Source organism: Protopterus annectens, chromosome 1.part2 (genome assembly GCF_019279795.1).
Source record: "Protopterus annectens isolate FY-2018-M chromosome 1.part2, PAN1.0, whole genome shotgun sequence".
In the NCBI taxonomy this organism is placed as follows: domain Eukaryota; kingdom Metazoa; phylum Chordata; order Ceratodontiformes; family Protopteridae; genus Protopterus; species Protopterus annectens.
Window position 1 is genome coordinate 832,231,131 of NC_056727.1, and position 24,183 is coordinate 832,255,313.

Below are 24,183 nucleotides of genomic sequence, written 5' to 3' on the forward strand. Positions count from 1 at the left end.
AAAACAATATTAAATTAATATTTAATTTAATATTTAATTCATTATTTAATTATTTATTATTTCATAACTACTGATTTTTCAACATTAATTAAATCAGATTTAAAATTAAAATAGATTTAGAAGCAATATTTTATACTATCTAAAACATTTAAAAATTTTTTTTTCATAGTTGCATTTTATTAAACAATATATTTTTAGAACATCTAAATTTATTCTATTTTCATTCATTGTATATTTAAATATTTAAGACATATTCAACTATTTTCTACATTTTACATTTAATTATTATATTTAATAAATGATTATAATTATTTAATATTAAGACAACATCAATTTTATTTATTTATATATATAAAATTTCATATATACACATAATTTTTAGCATATGCCACATATGTATTTTTTTAAATATTTTTACACTATTATTTTTTAACATTTCAAGTTGGTTAAAGTATAATTCATATAATTTTAATATTCCCATATTTTAACATTATACATATTATTGTCTAACTATCACTGATCATTTTATATTATTGACATTGTGTTTTTTAAAAAATAAATACATTTCCATCTTTACTAGTACTTGCCTCTACCGACGAAAAATAGTTGTTGTTTCGATCAATTTTACAAGAGTTACAAAAGTACGAAAGTAGAAATTAACTTTGGAAGGAAAAAGCTTTTTTAAATGTTAAACAAGTATTCAGTTTTCTCATACTTGTATGTTTGCAGACTGTGTGCAGCAACAGTGTTTTTTGTTATTAACTATTTAATTACAAACTGATGTATTTCAATTTACTAATTATGATTAAATTACTGAAATGCTTTCCTATATAACGGATGATGGTAGTGAACATTCATTACTCTGATGATGCCCTATTATCTAGGGTGAAAGCGCTTAGTCGTTGTTCGTGTTTGTTCGTGGATATTGTTGGTTCTATTTACAATAAAGCAGAACTTTTTTACATACCAGGATTCAAGGTTCGTTGGATTTTACTGTGTTACAAGTTTTCGGTTGTGGAGTTTCGAATAGATCTCTGCATACCCTGAGGCTGTAGTCTGGGTGGCCTGTTTCCTCTGGGTCTGGTCTGGGAAGGCCTGGCAGGGGCTGGAAAGGACCAGTTTTTTGAAGGCCAATGCCTACTGAATCTAGGTGGCTGCACTTGTAAGAATTCTTTGACAGTTTGCATAGATTTAGCTTTTTCTTCCATCTTTTTATGTACAACTTCTGCGTTGGTGCCAAACAAACAGTCCTGATTTAAAGGAGCGTCTAGTAATTTGTATTTGACATGATCTGGCAAGGATTGTTCCCTCAGCCAAGTGTGCCTTCTCAGTACAGACCCAGTGACTGCAGCCCTGCAAGATGCTTCTAAGGCATCAAAAGCTACACTGCAAAGTACGCTTACTAACTTGGTTTGCAGAATGCATTAGCTCTTGTAAATTTTTATTTTCTCCACAGTCTGACAATAATAGCGTTTTTGGTTTAATTAGTTCCATAATATGTCGCTGGTACTTCAACATATGAAACTGGCAATTCAATGCCCTGATGGCAAGAGTTGCAGAGGTATATGCCTTCTTATCCCATCTGTCTAAAGCTCTGGAATCCCTGTCTAAAGGGTAGGATTTTCGTTGAAGGTTGTGCGCCAGGGCTGGCAACTCGGCACATAAAAATCTACTGTCAATCATTAGCAGACCGGAGTTTCACTGTGGCGACCCCTAACCAGGAAAAGCTGAAAGACACAACAACCACCACCATCTGTGATAAATACAAACATTTCTTTCACAGTCACTTGTTATAACTCCTCACATAGAAACACTGCCAGGCAGCTGTAGATATTTGGCAGAAAGTTGCTAAGCTTTCCGGTCTTTACTTGTACAAAATTAAACAGTATGTCTGAAATAATTCTAAGAAACCCTGCATAAAAAATCCCAACAAGGATAGTCTGTATTTTTTTAAATTTTGACAAGTTTTATTGGTATGATCAATTCACAAACGTTATAAATGTTACAACATGTCTACTTTTAGCTGACATCGGTTAGAGCAAGAAAAAAGGATCCCCAACAGGGTACTTAGCTTTAGAAAACTTCAGGTTTGAAACTCGTAAAATAAAATTTCAAGTAGCGGCTGACCGGCACTTCTGAACTACTACTGCTTCGGGCTCCTTCTTGGCAAGAAAGATTGATGTAATGGCGTAAGCTGCATGTTTTATATTCCTGCCGACCTGACATCATGGAAGACGCGACAGCATCAGACGTAGAAATACTAAGACTCTAGTATTCAGGCCGACTGAGGGCTACCTGCAGGCAGATAACCCAAGTGTGATGACTGCAACAGTGAAACACGAAGAACATCGGCTGTATAAAACATTAACCTGCCAAACAGTATATGCACGTAACACAAAAGCTGGAACTAGACATTTAACAAAAAAGCTGTTATACATAAAAAGTAGGAATAACAACTTTTCATGAAAATGATTGATGCTTTCTGTAATGTGTTTAAATGTCAATGGTCTCAAACATAAATACAACAAAGAAAGAACAAAAAAGAAAGATAATAATGGCAGCTTGTAATACTAAGGGGCTACTGGCAAGGGAGCAAGATTACACCGGCATGTGTTTTTATTCCACCTAAAACTGCTATAATAGATCTTAAGAAAATTCTGGGAGAAATAATCAGCTTTCAGCAAGGAATATTAGTTATAGGTAGGAACTGGAATTTGATCTTCAACAGTGAAGATGTGCCTGGGGGGGTCCAGAAGGGAAAGTATAACAAAGGAGGGTAGATTTTTGAAGAAAGTTCTGAAAATATTTGGCATGGAAGATGTTAATTCAGTAATAGGAGTTCGGAGTGAATTTACATATTCCCCAAGATACAAAAACTGGGCTACGCTAGACAGGAACATGTGCATTTAATTGAAGGCCTTGATACGCAAAAATCCAGGTAAAATGAAAAAAACGTCCAGCACACAAGAGTCACTACAATAAGATTATTTAATAATAGCCAAGATTATTTAATCTTCTTCTTCTTTCGGCTTTTCCCAGTTAGGGGTCGCCACAGCGGATCACCTTGTCCGCTCATGATTGGCAGTGGAGTTTTACGGTGTTGAGTTGCCAGCCCGGCGCCCAACCTTCCACAGAAGGCACACACATGCACACTCACACCAAGGCCAATTTAGAGTGGCCAATCAACCTACAGCATGTCTTTTGGGATGTGGGAGGAAACCAGAGCACCCGGAGGAAACCCACGCGACCACAGGCAGGACATGCAGACTCCACAAAGAAAGCACCCCAGCCGAGGATCGAACCGAAGAACCTCTTGCTGTGAGGCGGCAATGCTAACTGTTGCACCACCGTGGCTGCCCAGCCAAGATTATTTAATAATAGCCAAAAAAAAAAAGTAGTTAGCAAAACTGCCTTCATCAAGGCACTGATGAAGGCAATTTTGCTGAAATTGGCTTGCTGACTCCTTTTTTTGATGACTATTATATAGATTAATAATAGTCACCAAAGAAAAAAAACAATCTTATAAGTGCTGATTTTCGTGTGCTGGCCATTTTTTCATTTTTCCTGGACTGAGTTATTTTCTGGTCATGCACCACATCCATACTTGGGCGGACTTTGTTTGATCTTTATACAAACCCAACAACTTTTTCAAATCATGTTCCACTAATAACTAAAATAATAACACAGGTTAATGAAATAAAAAGGAGACACTGGCACTTTCTCACCTATCTGCTGAAAAGAAAGGAATTTAAGGAATGGGTAGTGAAAATTATTCAAGAGCTATTAGAGAAGAAAATTTAGTTACAAAGTGGGATAATATTGAAGTGGAGTTTAAAAACAGGGTGAAAAGAAAAGGAGATATGTTTAAGAAGTAACAAGAATTATTTAGAGGGACTGACAAATGTTAAAGTATTGCAAAATAGGAGGAATCTCATAGAACAAGAAAAGGAGCAAGTGCAGAATGCTAAACAGAAAATAAGGGATTACCTCGATAATATGCATGAATTTAGAAAGACTGCTGTTAAGCAAATGTTTTCTAATCAGTGGACCACAAAAAGTTTTAGCAGAATGACTCAGGCAACAGAAAGCAGAAAGGGCTGTCGCCAAGCTTAGGAAGCCTACAACAAGGAATATAACAAAAGAACTATCAGGAAAAAAGCAGGAACTGGGTAAAGGTCCTCTATAAGTAAAACAGCAGTATTTCTCCAAAGACCAAAGAGGACCAACCACGGCTTGGTGTAAAACAGCTTAGAATATATCCTATAATAAATTTGATTCTGCCAAACTGTGTTACCAATGTATCGTGAATATAACAGTCATGCCTATTTAGACTTCACAGTACAAAACAGTCAGTTCAAATGTAGCTTTACGAGTATGACTATAGCTCACTGAAAACCTTCAATACATACGATACACTGGTAACACAAGGAGAAAGATAACAAAAGACCCTGTAGAAGTATTAGAAATATTTTGGAAATTCTATGAAAGTCTGTATAAAGCAGAGCAATATGGAAATCAAGAAAACGTACAATTAGAGGTAGATGAGGCTCAATTACTAACAGGATAGGAGTAGATGAGATAAAATGGTGATGTATAACCAATCTACAGGAAAGTCCCCAAGAATAAATGGTATTCCTGTGGAAGTTTGGAAGCTAGGAGGGAAAACTGTTAAAGCTCTGGAAGACTTTGTTTAACGATATTTTAAGAGGAGAAGTACCAACATCCTGGAAGAAAGCAGTGGTATCTGTAATACCTAAAGAGGGTACAGATCCATCAAATCCAGCTTCATACAGGACCATTTCAATACTAAACCATGATTATAAAATGTTTATGTTTGTAATGGCCAAAGAAATGACAAAAGTTATGCCAACATTGACAGATATGGGTTAATGTGGTTTTGTGGAGGGGAGGCAAACATTTGAAAACATTAACAGAGCACTGATGGGAAGCAGAATGTAACAAAATACTACTGTTGTTGTTGGATCTGATGCATAGAAAGCATTTGACAGAGTAAGCTGGGACTTTATGAGCAAGGCAATGGAAGCATTTACATTCCCTGATAAAAATATAAGGCTAATTAGGAGGATATATGAGGGATCGGAGGCAAAAATTAAAGTGGGTGAGGTCCTCTCTGATGATTTCTGCTTGAGCAGAGGAACTAGGGAGAGGTGCCCTCTCTCCCCTTTGTTATTTGCATTATATTTAGAACCACTGGCAAAGACAATAAGGGACTCAGAAATCCATGGATATAATTGACATGGTAGTTAAAAAAGCTAACTCTATTTGCAGAGGATATTATTTTATACCTGACAAAACCAGAAAGGGAAATTACAGTGTTGAGGAACACTTTGAGACAGTTTTATATATTTTCTGGATACAAAATTAATGAAGCTAAAACAAAGGCAATAGCTGTAAATTATGTACCCACACACAAACTGGTTCAGCAATATCCATATTTATGGGGACATGATAAAATTAATTATGTTTAAGTATGGATTAAAAACGATTCCAGTGTGGCAGCTAAAGATATGCGGGAAGAGACTAAACGAAAGATAATACAGAGAAAAATGGAAGCTCTATTATACAGATATCGACAGTAAGATGCAAACAGTTAATTTTTAGTCCCTTTAGTCTTATATACAGGCCAGGCATATTTTTATCAACCAGAGGAAAAGTTGTGGATAGTAATTAATGAGCTGAAGGATTTTATCTGGGAGGGAAAGACTGCAAGAGTCAAGTGGGATAAACCAGAAAAAGGCAGGTTGGGATTACCCAATATGAAGGTGTATTTCACAGCAACACAGTTAAGGCTCCTATACATAGCACAAGCAGAAAATTACAACTCAAAGTTGAAAGGGATGATGATGAAACATGGGGCAAGCTCAAGAAACAAGGAGAGACTGGGATTTTGGAAGCAGACCTTTAAGGAGAACAACATTAACTGTACATAAAATTATATTCATAAAGTAGCAGAAAGAATTCTAAGAACTAAACCAACACGGTAATGGACAAAGGAGATTCTGTTGATAGGGATGACTGCAATGAGGGATACAGTCAAATAGGTAAGAGGGGGCTGGAATTTATTGCAGAAAACTGGCAAAGGAATCAAGGAACTGGAAGTAAACAACTAGAGAGGGAAAGGTAACAGAATGGGAAGATGCTGAGAATTTATTTGGACTGCAGGTTAGAGATTGCCTTCTTCATCAAGGATTGATATCAGAGTATAGGCAAAGAGAAAGAAACAGGGGATCCTAAACAAAAGATCAGCACTGATAGAGCTTTTAGTAGTATCTAGAAGAGAAGCTGCCATTAAAAAGGAATAATTAGTACATATAAAATATTGCATGATACCTATAAGAATCAGTCAGAGGAGGTTAGAAAGGATTGGAAAGTGAGACTGGATAAGCAATTCACAAAGAAACAATGGGGGATATATGTATGCCTCCCTAATATGCAACAAGGTCTAGAGGATTTAGGATCTTTACTTGGAAGCATTTACATAGGTATTTTTATGCCCTAAGTAGACTCCAAATAATTTTTCCACAGGTAGAGAGCAAATGTTGGAGGGATGATGGGGAAGAAAGAGGTAACTGGGAACATATTTCTGGGAGTGTAAAGAGTTGGCAGACTTTAAAGATTCCCTGCAGACTGCTTTGTCAGAGTTATTGGGTGAGCAAATTGGTGTAACTAAGGAATTTTTTTGAGCTATGATGCTGAATTAGAATTACATAGACATTTTAAGCCCTTGCTGAATCTATACAAACCTGAGTAAATCTGACCTCAAGAAACTCCATAGCTGCTACAGTAACATAGCCAGATTTGCCACAGGTTTGGCATATAGAACACACCACTGTCTTAACCTACGATCCCTAGGCTGGCTAGAGTTACCCTCTCGAATGCAGTATAACCAATTAATAGTAGCCCACAAAGTCCTCTATAAGCCTGAAAGCACACCCATACTCAAAAATATAATCAACCCTTACAGCAACCTAAAAACACTCCGCTCTTCTGATAAAATGCTGGTACAAACTGTTAAATACAAAAATTTAGCAGGTGAGTCATTATTTTGCAACTCTGTTGGTAAAATCTAGAACCTACTCCCTGCCGAACTTACAGCAATTCATTCTAAAATCCAATTTAAAACGTCTCAAAACATACCTAAAAATTCACTGGCTGTGCCCCTGTACAAACCCTGACTAACCATCTCACTATTCACTTTACTCTCTGGCTATCTGCAGAAACAGTCTTAAAAAGTCTGAAACATTAACTATCTCACTCAAATATATTGTACTACTGAATGATATGCTACCTTACTCAGCCTTGTACCACTAAAACTGTTTATGTTCTAACTAGAAAATTAATATTGTAAAGTTTTTAAATATGTATGTATTCCAGTAATTCTATAACTTGTATCTATATGTAATTGTATATAAAAAAAAAACTGCTACTGTTAACTATTCTGTATGTATCCACATGTGGAGCTTTTCTCCCCGGGCTTCCGCTGAAAATGGACCTGTATCCAGTCTCCCGGTTAACAAATGTAAAACAAATAAATAAATAATTATGGTGACTGCCAAAAAAGCAACTACTAGAAAATAGAAATTGAAGTCTAAACTAACTTTACTAGAAGTAGTGAATATAGTAACACAGATAAAACAATTGGAACTGAGATCTTTAGAAAAGGGTAGGAGCAAATTGCATAGGAAAAAAATCAGAACTGTGGGAACAATACATGCAGAGGCGGGATGAGGTTCAAAAGAAGGCAGGAATTGAATGAGTTATGTAATGTTCGACAATGAATGGATAGATTATAAGTGATGTGTAATGTTTACAACTACAATTGCATCAACGTGGTTTGTGATGTATAACTTTTCAACCAGAACTGTGTCAGGATGGTTTGTTTTCATTTATACAAATATATGATTGCCTATATCATAAAGATGTTTCTTGTTTAAAAAAAGTTCATTTTACAGGAGCTACCAGCAGTGAATTTGTGATGGAATTTGATAAGCAACAAATTATGTTTCAAAACTCTTGTGGGCTTTAACAGTGACTGTCAGGAACATAGGACCACTGGACCATGTTACTTGAACTGCTTAATCATGTACTGCACCTCTGAAAACCCATCCATACCTATCAACCTCTTAGTGTAATAAATCCAGAGAAAGCTTACAATAATGCAGGACAAAGGGCCAAAAATAGGGACAAATTTTAAATATTGCCCTTTAAAACTTATAAAGTTGACAGAATAATAAAATTTGTATTAGCAGGCATTTTCTGAAGGATGTGAATGAAGTCTACAGTTCAAATGTATGTCATTCTTTAATACTTCAATCCTCAATGATTTCCAGAAAATCACAAATTTTATGAGGAACAGAACAAACATATGAGTCAAAAATCTGGACATTTGAGAGCTATGAATACATTTATCAAAATGTAAAAGAATAAATAAATTAATACAGCAGCCTTTTATGTGATTTATATGCACCTTAGCAACTTAAAACATTTCAAGGCACTGAAGATGATTGTGACAATATTGAAGGTGTTAATTTGTGTTCACTTTACATGCTCAAAATGCTAAAATATCGAATTTTAGAATTTCGAGCCTGTAAAGTTGAACGGACGGAAACCGCCAACCCGTGTCAAATGGGTTATGTCTAACCCGCGGTACGGACAGCGAGTTAGGTAAGTGTACTGTTTTTGGGGTTTTGGGGAGGGTTTGTGTGTGTTTGAGTGTGTTGGGATGTTTGAGGTTTGGGTTAGGGTATGTGTTGTGCAGTGTGAATGCGTTAGTGTTGGGAGTGCTGGTGTTTGTGTGTATGTGATGTGTGTTTGTGCGGGGGGGGGGCTGTGGAATATGCAATGCTGGGCTGTGTGTGTTTTGGAGTGTTGTGTGACCTCAGAGTTAGTACATATAAGTAGGAGGGTGTGTGGGGGGGTGCAGGGGGGGCTTGCCCCCCTGCATATACTAGAGGTAGGTGTGTGTATGTGTTTGGTTGTGTGCGTGTGTGTTATGTTTATTGTAGGGATGTGTTGGGAGGTATGTATGCTGGTGTATGTATGTGTTTTGTAGCGTGTGATGTGTGTTTGATGGGAATTTGTAGGGTCGCGGTTTTGTGTTTCGCTTTTGTGTATGCTCGGTGTTTAGGGGATTCCACTTTACAGTTTTGTGATACTGAATTTCGATAATTCAGTATTTCGATAGTATGAAGTGAATCCGTTAATTTTCATCAGCCAGCCTCAAAGTTTGGCTTGCATACCTACAATGGTACCAATGAGATAAAAAAAAACATAGCATTGTTTTTCTTAACCAAACAATAGACTATTTATGTAAATTGTACTTCTCATAATATTCACAACATAATACTGCTTTTGCCAAGTGGAGTGGAGTGGAAGCATACTGCTGAAATCTGCAAAATTTTGCAGAATGTCCACGTTTGTCTCTTATTCATGCTCTGTTCCTCACAAAATTTGTGGTTTTCTGGCCTTCACATCTTTCAGAAAATGCAAGCTAATGCAAAATCTGTCATTCTAACAATGTTTATAAGAGTAATGTCTTAAATCTGTCCCTGATTTTGGGCCTTTGTCCCTGCATTAGTTTTGGTTTTGTCTACTATTCTTGTGCTAAGAGGTTAAGAGGTATGGGGGAAGAAATCACCACTTTAAAGTCACCCAATTAAGACCTAGGAAGAGGTTAACATGGGTCCATCTCCTCTTCCAAATGGGATTGGAAAACACACTTTGCGGATATCATTAGCGATACATGCTTACATCATGATTTCATATAAGTGCGTGTGTGTGTGTGTGTGTGTGTGTGTGTGTGTGTGTGTGTGTGTGTGTGTGTGTGTGTGTATATATATATATATATATATATATATACACACACACACACACACACACACACACACGCATACGTGTGTATATGTATGTATGTGTATATATATATGTATGTATACATGCTTACTTTGTTTTTACTTTTATAGCTTTAACTAGGTGGGCAGCCTGGTCAACTGATGTTTTCTCAGCTACAGTCTATGTCAGAGTTACGAGAAATGTAGAACGTTTAATATGTACAATAAAAACATAAATGCAGCAGTTACGCTCACATTTACAAAATTATACAAATAAGGCTACGCAAAATAACAGATACACTTGGTCTGTACATTTTTATTAATCAGAAGTAATAGGTTAGATAATTAAAGAGGAAAAGAGAAGAGATAACAGACAGAAGGGGAGACTGTGCAAGCAGGGGGAGGGGGACAAAGGAAGTCTGCAATAAAAAAAGAACTGTTGAAATCCGGTGAGTTATGACTATGGATCGGAATGTGGTGAAGTTAGAACAAGTTCTGACTTCAGAAGGAAGGGAGTTTCATATGGATGAGGGCATTTCTGGCAAGGTTCTTTCAGTTGCAATTAAGAATAAAAGAAAGGTATAATAAGGGTAACAATATCATGTTATTACTTTTTAGTTTGTAGGAGGGAAGATTATATCAAAGTAGCTTGGCAACAGGGGATCAGGAATTCTAGAAAAGCAGGGTACAGTTAGGCAAAACAAGAAGGGATGCATCTTTTACTTAAATGGGTAGCATAAACATGGAATGTGCACAACTCAGCATTCTTAACAACAGTCATTCCAACTTCATTTTCCCTTCCAGCATTATTCCCACCACTGAAGTCAGGCTCATTGGTCTGCAATGTCCTTGGCTGCTGCTCTTTCAACCCTGGTAGACAGGTTCCAATACTGCTTATCACCAGTCCCCCAGGATCAGTGTCAGTGATCTATCTAAACTCCAAAAGCCTTTTCAGCACCCTTGGTAGGCTCTCACCTGGTGTCTGTACTTGGTCCCCCTTCAGACCCCTCAGTGGCCTAAGTCCTCTAATTTTCTCTCCCCTTCTCCTTCCCTGTCCTGCATTCCCACAATAATACTTTTTCTTCTTGGTTTTAGGTATTATTGACATTTCCTCACTACACCTGTGACCAGAGACTCTAAAATGAAATAGTATTGAGAAGTACTTCTAGTTAAGTAACTTGTGAGAAAACATATAAAATTGTCTGCCAAAGACTAATGAAATGCAGAAAGTGAAAATCATTAATGACATCTGTCCTCCTGGGGAAATCAGTGAACAGCTTTGTGTGAGTGTGTGTGTGTGTAATATACACCCATGGTGTTGAGGCACTCGCTGGTACAGGTGGTTTGTAATGGCCACATGGGTTGCAGAACATCATTAATCTTGCCCTGGCACCTACAGGTGCAGAAACCTATCAGTAAGAATCTGATGTAAAAGTATCTCAAAGCCGTATATGAAGTGGGAACCTTGATGTATAGCAGAGTACAAAGGCAGTCAGGGTCAGCAAAATTTGCAACCTAACATAACAATAGTGTAATGGTAGAGCGTTAGCCCAAAGAGTAGGCATTCACGGTTTGAGTCCCACCACTGCACTTCTTATTAAGGGTTGGGAGGGTGGCCTAATGGTTAAGGTGTTTGCCTTACAAACACAAGGTGCAGGGTTTGAGTCTCACAAGGGATAACTGGCTAGGCTTAAAATGTCTTGCAAGGGCAGTTAGCTTAGTACTAACCCATTATGTCCCTCTGGATGTTAAATTTTTCTTGTCTGGAAACAGAATATGTAATAACTCCAAGGCACATAAATGCCAGCACCTGTTTACCGCCTTTCCAAATATTTAGTACAATTTAAGGGTTTATGTTTGTCTCTGCCTGGATATGTCTGACCTAGCTCAAGTGAAGTTGAGTAGTCAAGTACTTCTGGCAGCCCTGGCTGTGTCCGTGAGTCAAAGTTACAAGCTAAATTAACAGCCTACAGACATTTCAAAATACCTCCAGAAATGCTTTGAAATTATTAATTCTTGCCTGGTACTTTCCTTGAGATATTTTCATCAGTCCTTCTCAAACTGCAGACAGAAACCCAAAGAAGAAGAATGAAAGCCTTGCAACAATGAAAGACGTTTAATGTCAAGAGGATAATGAAAACATGCTCTGCAAAAAAAAGGAAGATGTCATTGGCAATCTTTAAAGTCAACACTTGCGATAGTTCACTTGAAGCTTCCACAACTGTCTTGGTTATCCATTTCACAAAGGGCTGCTCAAAGAGAAAATTCACAAGGATCAACTTGGTGAAGCTGAACTCCCTGATCAATGTTTTCCAGAGAAAACCACTGCCAGTGCATTTTCTAAGTGTGAAGTAGCAGTGTTTCTTTTCTTTTGGAAGATTTTTCCTTTCTTCATGTTTGTTCAACCAAGAGTTGCCCACCCCCTGCAAAAAGCTCTTATAGCTTATTTACTTATTTTGTGTGTGTGTGGGGGGGGGTCCAACCAGTGCTGCATTCAGCAAATTTGTTCCATGCTGAGCTGCAACTCAGCAAGTCATGGTGGAAGTCTCAGAAAGGGTAAGTAAAAAGGTAAAAGGGTAAGTAGGTAAAGTGTTTGTTTTCTTTAACAGGATTTTGTGACCTGCAACAGAAGGAATGTCAATGTGGCTAGAAAATGTTAGCCAACAAAGAAAACCAATGCAGCCATTACCTTGATTCTGAAGGATGTTCAGCTTATGAACTTCAGACTGGAAACACTGGATTAACCACTACACTAAGTGATTACTGCAGGTTAACTACCTTCATTTGTTTCTGAGAGACTTAAAATTTGTTTCAAAGGAGCAATGCTCATTCTCAAGGAAAAGTAGAAATTTATAAAACATTTACATCTCAAGGTCTTGGGCTTTGTTAGTCCTGAACACAAAGGAAACGTAGATTACATTCTAAAATAAGCCAAATAAAAAGTGCTACACATAAAAAAGACAACAAATTCTTTATACTCCTATGACATCAATTACGTGATGTGTCCAAGCTTACAGAGCTCTAACTTAGTTAGAAGACTAACAAGACTAGTTAAACTTATCAATAATAAGACCTTCCCCCCACCTTATACGTAATATATGTATATAATGCAGTTTGTCAAATCACTCTGTATATAATGTCAAGTATCTATTCTGTTTATCCTAGTCTGGTGTAGGTCCAGTGGGATCAGTGTCCTACCCCAATTAACAAATTCAAAATAAAATAAATAAAATTAAATAAACAAATAAAATGAGACACTAGAATTCTTGACTCTGTTCCTTTTTCAGGCACACTGTTGATCTTCTAGAAGAAGATCAATTTCTCCAAAGTTGGTTAGCTATCAACTGGTGAAAGAGCACCATTCCTTTTGAACTTCCTCAGATAAAAAATTCATTAACGTAATCATTGTTCTTCACTCTCCAGGAAGCTCTCCACATTAAGTACAGGAATACACACTTTACTTAAAAGAAAAATGTTCTATCTTTCTCAATAGACCACAAAGTAACACTTTACAGGAGACGAGACCCATGTCAGACAGCTTCCTATGAAGAAAAAAGAAACACTAATAATGCCTTGAGATCAGCTTTCATCCTTTTGCTCTGCATGAATAAATGGTCTGGAGATAGTTGTTGCCCAATGGGAAATAAAAGGGCTAAACAAATGGTGAAGGACTGCTGGCAGGCAGACATGGCAGACCAAAACTGCTAGGTAGCCTCTGAGTCAAAGCAAATGTAACACATCCTACCTCATCTTTTAGAATGCACCTGCTGCAATCTGCTTAAGCACTGAAGTTATGCCACTGCTTACCTTTGCAATGGTGTATGCTGATGTACCTCTATGCTTTCTATCATCGTCTGCTAAGATGTGTATGGATTCACAAAAGCAGCATATTGTGCTGAATGCTTTTATTCTAACTTCTTTTGTTTGTCTTTTCGGCTTTTCCCAGTTAGGGGCTTTAATTCTACTGTTCTATGTTGGTACAGACCTTGACTAAAAAATTTCCCTAGACCAACTCACCTACTCAGTTAATATATATACAAAGTAAATAAATAAAACACACAAGGTCGAAAATTATCATCAAACCTTAACAAAGATAAATTAAAATCTACTATGTATCCACATTACAAACATCTCTTCTGGACATTGATAAACAGGATGAAGGAAACATAATTTGTGTGTTACACTCAGTATATATGACCATGTCATTCTCTGCAAAAGGATTCTTAATGCTGAAAACAGCTTCTATTTTACTTTTGTTTCTATTTTCAGGGAGGGGGTACAATCAGCACACTACCTTCATTTACTGAAATAGAAACTGTGACTAAATTATAAAAATAATACTCTATTAAAAATTCTGGACACATACTTTAGATCAAATACTAAAGTAAAATGTGCCAAAGCATTCAAGAATCAGTTTGTCAATTCAGTACAATAAAGCTTGCAATATTTTGGTAAGAAAGCATTTTAATTACCAAAAACACCATTAAACATAATTACTTACACTTGAAGAAAAAAATCCAACTGTTTCAATTTGGACCTTGCCATATATTCCAAGAATGTCTATTCTATTTAGTGCAATTCGATGACCATACTGTAGTATGTGTTTTCCATTTACTGCAACCTGTGGAATACACAGTTAATAAAACGGCTATTTAGATGTTAATAATATTAATAATAATTTAATAGCAATCCAAACATCTTATAAAACAACAACATGCAGTCTTTCAATAACAGTTTAGTTATCCTAAGAATAAGAACAATTACTGGTTATGTCTACTCATCTTTTCCATGGATATTCACTGACTCAAGGTTCATCCAATACTAAGGTCATTAAGCATCATAAATGACAACAGTTATGATTAATTTTCATAAGTCTTGTAATTACAACCAATGTTTTATTTTGAGACATTCCAATCTTAAATGATAACTTAAGCTGGTCTGAACCAAAAGAAAATGATTGTTATGGGCACTTAACCCTAACGCTACATGTGAGGGAGGAGTGCCATCTGCAGGATAGTAAGGTGGATGTCCTATACATCATTACTGTTTTATGTTCTGTGCGTAAAGTTCTTCCAGGTTACCAACTATCTCCATTTATCTCACAATTTATTCTTTCTTCTCAGCTTACTCCAGTTCTGAGCCAAGTGAAAGACTCAAGAATTAGGAAAAAACAGACTGACAGAGGGATTTGCCTTGCAGCTGGACCCTTTTCCCCAACAGAGTTTTAAGATTATGGCAAGCAACCATAACTTTCAAATCTAAATTAAACAAGTCCATCTACAGAATACTTAAAAGCAGAGTTCCCAGATTACACTTCTGACTGTCCGTCCTCTAGAAACATACCTTTAATCACAGTGATTCAGAAGGAAGACATGGACTTGCAAGCTACATCCTGACTGAAATGCTGTGCAAGTGTACTCAGACAGGAAAATATGGCTTTAAAGCAGATAATATTTAGAGCAAAATTCCTGAAGAAGGCCATGGATATGGACACTGTTCTAATATCAAATACTTTGGGAATCAACTGCAAAGACTTGCCATACTTATTGCAACAACAAGTAATAAAAATTAGGCAATCACATTAGACAACCATCTTGAAAGGCATTGCTTTGCATCTTTTATTTCCTTTTCAGTCCTTAGCAAATCACATTAACACATCAAATTAACAGCTGAGCCTTCTTGCTAATGGTCAACATTATGTCAATATAACATCTACTCTTATCCACACAATGAAGCAGAAACTTCTGATGACTAAAATACTGGTCATACAGCACAGGTAAACGTATGCAGTAGTTAAGACTAGCTTTTATTGAAGCACTGGGCATAAATTAATGGTATATTCTTCAGGAAACTTCTCTGTGGAAAATGAGTTTTGGATGCTTGATAAACAGGGCTTGCAATTCACAAATAATCTTAGCAGATGTAAATGTCACAAGGAATAAAGATTTCAAGTATAACTACTTGAAGTCAGCAAATGCAGCTAGTTTAAACTGGAGGAAGAATAATTCTCTAGCATGAAAAAAGAAGTTATGTCTACTCACCATAATGTTCCATCTGAGTTGTTGTTCTTCATTTGTCTTCAACCTGTGGGATTCCTGGATCTGGCATGGATTCGACTCGGCCACGTATCCAGCAGCTGATCCAAGCTCAAAGCTCCTCCCCTACCCACAATGCCCCTGTCTCCTTCCTCCCTTCAGACTGAGTTTGCTGCCGAACCAACTTCCTCACCCGACCCAACACTATCTCAAACTAGACATCTGCATAAGCAAAAAAGAAAGAGAGTAAGAGGCATGCAGGAAGTGACCACATCCTCCACTAGTCAAATCACCATGCTGTCTATGCAAGGCAGGGGGAAGGAGGGATGGATGGTTGAAGACAAATGAAGAACAACTCAGATGGAACATTATGGTGAGTACATAACTTCTTTATCTGAAGTTGTTGCCTTCATTTGGTCTTTAACCTTTGGGACAGAGTCCCCAGCTACTAAACACCTGGGAGGCCCTCATGGAAGGATGTTGCGGAGCCAAAGGATGCCCTCTTCCTGGATATGATGTCCAACTTGTAATGTGAAATGAAGGTATGAGATGAAGCCCACGTGGCCACACAGCAGATATCATCTAACGAAACTCTGGACCAGAAGGCCACTGAAGCAGCCATAGATCTGGTGGAATGTGCCTTCACATGACCTGATGGGGATAACCCCTTAACAGAGTATACTAGAATAATGCACTGGGAAATCCAATGGGTGATGGTGATCTTAGATATTGGTTTCCCCAAAAAGGGTTTAGTTTAGAATAGGAAATGAAAAGCTGGTCAGACTTGAGAAAGGATTTAGTCCTGTGCAGGTAAAAGCATAGCTGTTTGTGCACATTCAACAAGTGCAATTTATATTCTCCCTTGTTCTGAAAGTTTGGAAAAAAAGACCAGGAGATTAGTCACCTGATTAATACAGGACTCTGAAGCTACCTTAGGAAGAAAGGATGGGTTAAGCATGCAAGGATACCCTGTCCTTATGAAAGATCATATAAGGAGGCTTGACTGACAATACTTAAAGCTCCAAGACCCTCTTAGCAGAAGTAAAGTAATGGCAACCAAGAAGACTGTCTTCCAGAACAGAAACTGCAGATCCACAGAGACAGCAGGCTGAAAAGGGGACAAAACAAGAGCTTGCAAAACCAATGTTAAGATCGCACGGCAGCTGGGGGCCGAAGAAGAAAGGTGCCTTTTAAAAAGGCTTTACAAAGCTTTGAGGATGCTAAAGAAGCCATATTATCACCTACATGGAAATTAGAAATTGCTGCAAGTTGGCCCTTGACTGTAGAAGAACTGACACCTTGATGAAAGATCCCTGCCAAAAATTCTAACACAGCTGAGACCGAGGCAGTGAAGGGATCTATGGCACATTGCAAGGCCCAAATTGCAAAATGTTTCCATTTGCTGGAGTACACCTTTCTGGTGGAAGACGTATGAGCCGCCACCAGGATCTTTTGACAGGTGAGGATAAGCCAGGAGTCCTGACTATCATGTGAACTGGAGCTGCCAAGCAGTGAGCTTCAGACTGCCCGATCTGGATACGGAATCCCTGATGGATGAGAAATAAGATCTGGAACTGGATCCAACATCCATGGTGGAGCCAACAAATGAGACCACAGGGAGGGGAACCAGACCTGACCAAGCCAAAATGGGGCAATGAGGATAACTAAGCTCCCCAGCCTGCAAGTTTTCATAAGGAATTTTGGAATCAAGGGAAGAAGAGGATAAGCATACAGGAGACCGGGGAGCCAAGCATGAATCAGAGCATCTCTGGGGACTTCCCCCAGTGGAGGGGTTCAGAGCGAAGAACTCACTGCATTTCGTGTTGGAAGCAGATGTGAAGAGATAGCAGCAAGGCTGATCCCACTTGAGAAAGATCTGTTTCACTACTGAAGGATTCAGAGACCACTCGTAAGGCATCAGAAAAGACCTGCTAAGCCTGTCCGCTAGAAGGCTGGACCTCCCCAGAATGTGCGTTGCCACCAGAAAACAGCTGGTGGAGATTGCCCACTCCCACACTCTCATGGCTTCGTGACATAGAGGGTAAGACCTAGTTCCTCCTGTTTGTTGATGTACCAGACCATAGACATATTGTCCGTTTGGATAGCAATCGTCCCTGGGGGAAGATGGTCAGAGAGAGCCTGCAACGCTAGAAGCATCGCCCTCATCTCCAGGATGCTGATATGCAATCTTGTCTTGTAGGGGGACCAAGTGCCTTGGACTGTCCTTCTCGAGCAGTGCCCCTCCCACCCTAGTAGGGAGGCCTTCATAGTCACCATGGTTGAGGGGGGGGGGCAGACGTGACCCCGGGCCAGATCTGGGGAATGAATCCACTACAAAAGAGAGTCCCTGCACACCGGATAGATTCGAACAGGATGATATAAAGGGAGATCTAACATGGACCACTGGACTGCAGGAGTCCATTGAAGAACTCACATATGAAAGCGTGCCATGGGCAAGAGATTGATCATGGCTGCCATGGACCCCAACACCCTTAATACCATTTCTGCTGTCTGACACTGAGCCTGGAGAATGCAAATGACGTCTAGCTTCATAGAATGAATCCTGTCCAAGATAAGGAAGACTTTGGTTTAAATTGTGTCCAATCGAGCCCCAATGAAATCTAACACTTGAACAGGGCCAGAGACACTTGCTGAGATTGCTGGTAATGACCAACCACTGAAGAGAAGAAGGGAATCCCTTGCTTGACTGAGCTGATACCTGGAGGGGGCGGCGAGGAACCAATCGTCCAGGTAGGGGAAGACCTGTATGCCCTGGAGTCTCAGGTGAGCCACTACCACTACCATCACTTTGAACATCCTGGGGTCCATGGTGAGACTAAAGGGGAGCGCTCTGAACTGATAATGATTGGCCCCCAGCCAGAAGTGGAATAACCTCCAAGAGCACCTGAGGTCGATCGAGCACACCCAATCATTCTCCTTTTCCACTTCCTGTGCCTCCTGTATGCGCTTTACTGTAAAGCCACTGGATCCAAGAAGTGATTCTCTTGTAACTACTTAACTCAGACTGTAAAATGAAAGTCTCTCATGTGAATACTGGCACGTGACAGCATTATCATCAAAATAGCCATTAAACCCAAGGATCAGAAAAACATGCTTGCTGTAGGGTATGGCACTGTTAAAAGCAAATTCACAGTCTTCAAAATACTTTGAATTTTCTCTAGTCAAAAATGTTCAGCAAGTCCCTGTACTGAAGGAACAGTCTCATAAAAGGTCAACACACTTGAGGCAGCCTGTAGCTGGACATTGCAAAATTTACTCTGACCTCCAAGGAGTGGAATAAGTACAGCGGACTCTCTCTGGAAGCTGCCACCAAGAGCCAGTTGTCTAAGCAGAAGAACATCTTGGTGCTGTATAACTGTGGATTTACAGAAACCACTGTCATGCATTTTGTGAACACCCTGGGAGGCAGATGTGAGTATGAAGAGAAGAGTCCAAATCTGAGAGTGACTGGATCCAAGTCTGACGCCAAGGACTTTTCTGTAATGTTTAGAGAACTTGAAGATCTGACAAGAATATTCAGTCTCCTTTGGACAAGCAAAGCAGAACTGACTAAAGAGTAATCATGCCAAAGGGCTCTTTGGGAATACATCTGTTCAGGCCTCTTCAATCCAGAACAGGCCTGAGGGTCCTTTGTGCTTTTTTTTTTGAGCTAAAGACAATATGGAATAATATCTAAGATTTGCTGTTGAACTGGAAACTCTGGGATAACTCTTTTTAATAGGAACTTCTGCTACCCCCTCCTATTCCCTCCAAAACATCAGGAAAGGACATCTAACAGGAATAAAAAGGTAAGGATGGGAGGGAAGATAAGGGGGTTGCGGTGACCTTATGGTACCATCTCTACTGCCCACTCCCCTTTGGTTGGACGGAACCAAATTGAAAAAAGGCAGAGACTCTAATGTCTACCTTTGAACAAAAAGAGTAAGAAAAGGAGTAATGGCTGCAGCAGTCTACTTTTAGGCAGACCAAGGCACCTTGAAACCTTAAAAGACTCCTGCTTCATAGCCAACAGTCTCACTGGATCCAAGATGGAGAAGGATGATAGGATTCAGCCACTTCTTGATGCGCAAGTAAACACTGTTACTGGATGAAAATTCATCATCTGCAGCTAAAATGGAGTGGCTCTTCTCTTTCATCTCCCCCAGATGCTCGTCTGTTTTCAGACCAAATAGCAATGGGCCCTTGAAAAAAAGAAAAATACTGCCTTGGTGTCCTAAACCAAAGGTGATAAAGTGAAATCAGGATTTTTCTTATTAACATAAGGATTGAGATTGATCTAAAGTCCTTTGCATTTTTTGGGTTATGGATGTGGTTTAAGATGTGACTTAACAATGGATCTCTTCAGTGGTGGGAATAGTGCTGTTTGTGTTTTGTAGGATGTACAGGTGGTGGAGTGGTAGTGTATTGTGCTCTTTACAGAGAATGATGAAACAAGAAAGCAGGCTATTTGTGCCAGGATGGGCATCTGAAAGTGTCTGATCCATGGATTTTTAGGATATCCTTGGTAGTGATTTTTTGAGGTAGAAAAAAGGAATATAGAGAGGAAGGGTTGTGGTGAAACTTGGGAGGTGCAAGGGAGGGAGGTGAATTCTTTTAGGAAATCATGAGCTAGTAGTGGGTCTGACAGCAGTGTGATATTTGATTTGTCATCCCGCAATACTATATATGAGGTTCCAAAATTGTTCTGGGACTGAGGGCGTGCTGTTAGTCCTGGAGGAAATTGGCCTTATGCCATCTAGTGGCCTTTTGGCTAGATCTCCAAGTGGTAGGTACTGTTAGCGGTTTTCTGAGGATGGATTTTGCTTCTAGGAGTCTAATCTTTACTTCTGAGTTTGTACAGGGATTCAAGTTCTGAGGGAAACTGTTTGTTGAAAGTAGTTTTAAAGAATCTGGCAACTTTGAGGAATTATTTTCCTTGGAGCTGTACTAATTTAATGATGAGACTTTCTTCCTGAAAGGATTGAGCTTCCAGGAGGTATTTTAGGTCATTTAGCAATGATGAAATATTCTGACATTTGGGACTGAATGTGATTAGTTTTGGCATGGGTATCAGTTTACTTACAGAAAAGAATGTAATGCACTAGTGGCAACTAAAGGAGGGTGGAAGTGTGTTAAAGGAAAACTCTACTCTAGAAGTAAAAAAAATCAATTTTTAACTCCATTTCTGTTTTCTGAGTTATTTTAACACCTTAAAATCACTCTGACTGCTTCTTATAGAATTTTAATATGTTTTCTGCAAAATGGCGAACAATGGAGTTTGATATACCAAAGTGATCTTATTTTTCTTCAAGCCCTTCTCTTTCCCATAATCCATTTCAAGTCTGCTTTATATGAGTCATGCTACACATAAGGAAATATTGGTGTATACCCATGCCAATGACATATAATGAGATCAGTGTCAGTGAATGTAATCTTATATACTGTCTGTAACAGGACTGCTTCTTTTATTTCTTGAATGGCCCTCATATGTGTGCGTCTCAGGGCATGTTTTACAGTAGTCTTTCGGCTTTTCCCGGGTAGGTGTCGCCACAGCGGAACTCTGGTCCACTAATGATTGGCAGTGGATATTTACGGTGCCGGGTTGCCAGCCCGACGCCCAACCTTCAAAGGCAGCACACCCATTCACGCACACACCTACCTGCATGTTTTTAATGTCACTCGACCGTGGAGAGGACATGCAGACTCCACACAGAAGGCGCTACAGCCGAGAATTGAACGGGAGAACCTCTTGCTGTGAGGCGAAGTACAGCTGTGTACACTTAACATAAATGTAGATGTTCGAGCGTATTCACTGTTGTGGTCATTACATTTGGGTTATAGCCCTCAGTCGGCCTGATTAACAAACTCTTGGATCCTGCGTCAATTGCTGTCCCTTCTTCCATGATGTCAGGTCGTCAGGGGTATAAAACATGCAGCCGACGCCATTACATCAGTTTTTCTTGCACCAGATGTCAGCTGCCCCCTTAATGGGGAGCAATTAAATATAAAAGTACAAAGATACACCTCCAACAAAAAAGTAAATACACCAAAAAGGCTTTTAAGCATAGTACAGGAAAGTACAGCTATAGCCAAAAGAAGTTAAGGGGCTGGAAGGAGGGTAACCAGACTGCAACAGTGAATACACTTGAACATATACGTAGATGTCCGATAGGTATGCATCTGCAGTCCTAACAAATGGGTTGTCCTGCCTCAGGCAGCCCTTCGGTCGGCCGGATTCCAAAGTCTGGGTCTGGCCTCGGCTGATGTCGCACTTCACCCGACGTCATAGCCGCTTGAGTATAAAGGCATCAGCCGACGCCATTTTCCTCAGTGTTTCTTGCCCCAGATGCCAGGTGCCCTCTAGGAAGGCTAAATTTGGATAAATGCAGATAATTCCAAACAGTAGAGAGCACAAAATATATACATATATACATACAAACAAATACACCATAACAGATTCCCCCAGCTAGCTAAAAGAGGGGTAAGTACCCTAGGAATACCACAGAGGGGAAGGAGGGTGGGTAATCCTGACTGCAGATGCATACCTATCGGACATCTACATTTATGGTAGGTACAAAAAGTACAGTTTTGTACCTACCATAAATGTAGATGTCCGATAGGCATGCATCTGCAGTCCTTACAAATGGGTTGTCCTGTCGTCAGGCAGCCCTTCGGTCGGCCGGATTCCAAAGTCTGGGTCTGGCCTCGGCTGATGTCGCACTTCACCCGACGTCATAGCTGCAGTTATTCGGGTATAAAGGCATCAGCCGACGCCATCTTCCTCAGTGTTTCTTGCCCCAGATGCCAGGTGCCCTCTAGGAAGGCCAATTTGGATAATTGCAAAAGTTTCCAAATAAGAGAGAGCAAAATAAAAATAAACATGTACATACATATATACAAACAAATACACCATAATAGATTCCCCCAGCTAGCTAAAAGAGGGGTAAATACCCTAGGAGTACCTCAGAGGGGAAGGAGGGAGGGTAATCCTGACTGCAGATGCATGCCTATCGGACATCTACATTTATGGTAGGTACAAAACTGTACTATGTCCTTCAAGGATGCATCTGCAGTCCTTACAAATGGGTAGAATACCATAGCCAAACTGGGGGAGGAGGAGTAATAAGATTATGGTGTAGTTAAGATCACTTGCAAAACAGCAGTGGCAAAACCTGCTCGGGATCTGGAGTATAAAGGTAAATTATAATGCTTGGCAAATGTATGCACGGAGCTCCAAGTAGCAGCCTCTAAAATGTCTTTGGTAGCCACTCCTCGTAAAAAGGCTGTGGTAGTGGCTGTAGCCCTTGTAGAGTGAGGTTTGATGTCTTCTGGAGTTTTCTTTCCATGGTAAGAGTAACAAAATCTAATGCAATTCCCTATCCACTTAGAGATTGTCTGTTTCGAAATTGCTTTTCCTTCCATTCCTGTTGCATATGCTACCAGTAGCTGGTCAGTTTTTCTATTATTCTTGGTCCTGTCCAGGTAGTAGCGTAATTGTCTATGTACATCCAAGGTATGCAACAGTCTTTCTCCCCTGTTCTGTGGGTTGGGGAAGAATGTAGGCAGGTGGATAGCTTGGTTCAAAGATACCCTGGAGACCACCTTTGGCATAAAAGTAGGATTAGTTCTCATGGACACTCTATCTTGATGGAAAATCAGGAAGGGCTGTACTGCCATTAATGCCTGTAGTTCAGAAACCCTTCGTGCTGAAGTGATTGCAAGCAGGAAAGCAGTTTTCCATGATAAGTACTGCAATTCTGCTGTTGCTGCTGGCTCGGAAGGAGGTAGTGTCAACTTTTCTAGCACAAAGTTCAAGTCCCATGTTGGCAATGGTGGCTTTCTTGGTGGTTTTACAATTTTAATTCCTCTTAGGAGCTGCCTGAGCAGAGGATGTGAGAAGACTGGAGGATCCAAGTTGTATTCTGCTGAAATAGCTGATGCATGAATCTTAATGGAAGAATAGGACAGGCCATTATGGAAGAGCTCTGCCAAGTATTCCAGGATGTTAGCTATGTTTACCAGTGACACATTCTCTCCTTTTGCAGTACACCACGTAAGATATCTTTTCCATTTTGCTGAATACTTTTTTCTTGTTGAGGGTCTGCGAGCCTCCAAGATTATGTCTTTAATTCTTTGAGATAATTCTGGATTATTAGTTCTTAAGCAATGTTCCAGGCAGCCAGCTGCAGTGTTTTCAGGTTTGGATGCAGGGTTTTGAAGTTGTTCTGTGTCAGCAGCATGGGAACTAGGGGCAGAGGCCATATTTGTTCCCGAGACATACTCCTCAGTAATGGGTA

The 24,183-nt window shown here is 39.4% G+C and overlaps 1 protein-coding gene across 2 annotated transcripts in view; it reads right to left on the reverse strand.

The window, feature by feature from the left end:
• LGALS8 (galectin 8) overlaps nucleotides 1–24,183 on the reverse strand; it is an 892,437-nt gene that overhangs the window by 411,475 nt on the left and 456,779 nt on the right. For both annotated transcript variants that reach the window (XM_044059159.1, XM_044059152.1), the window contains exon 4: nucleotides 14,353–14,472. In XM_044059159.1, the coding sequence (XP_043915094.1) occupies nucleotides 14,353–14,472 (120 nt within the window). The remainder of the gene's footprint in view (nucleotides 1–14,352; nucleotides 14,473–24,183) is intronic.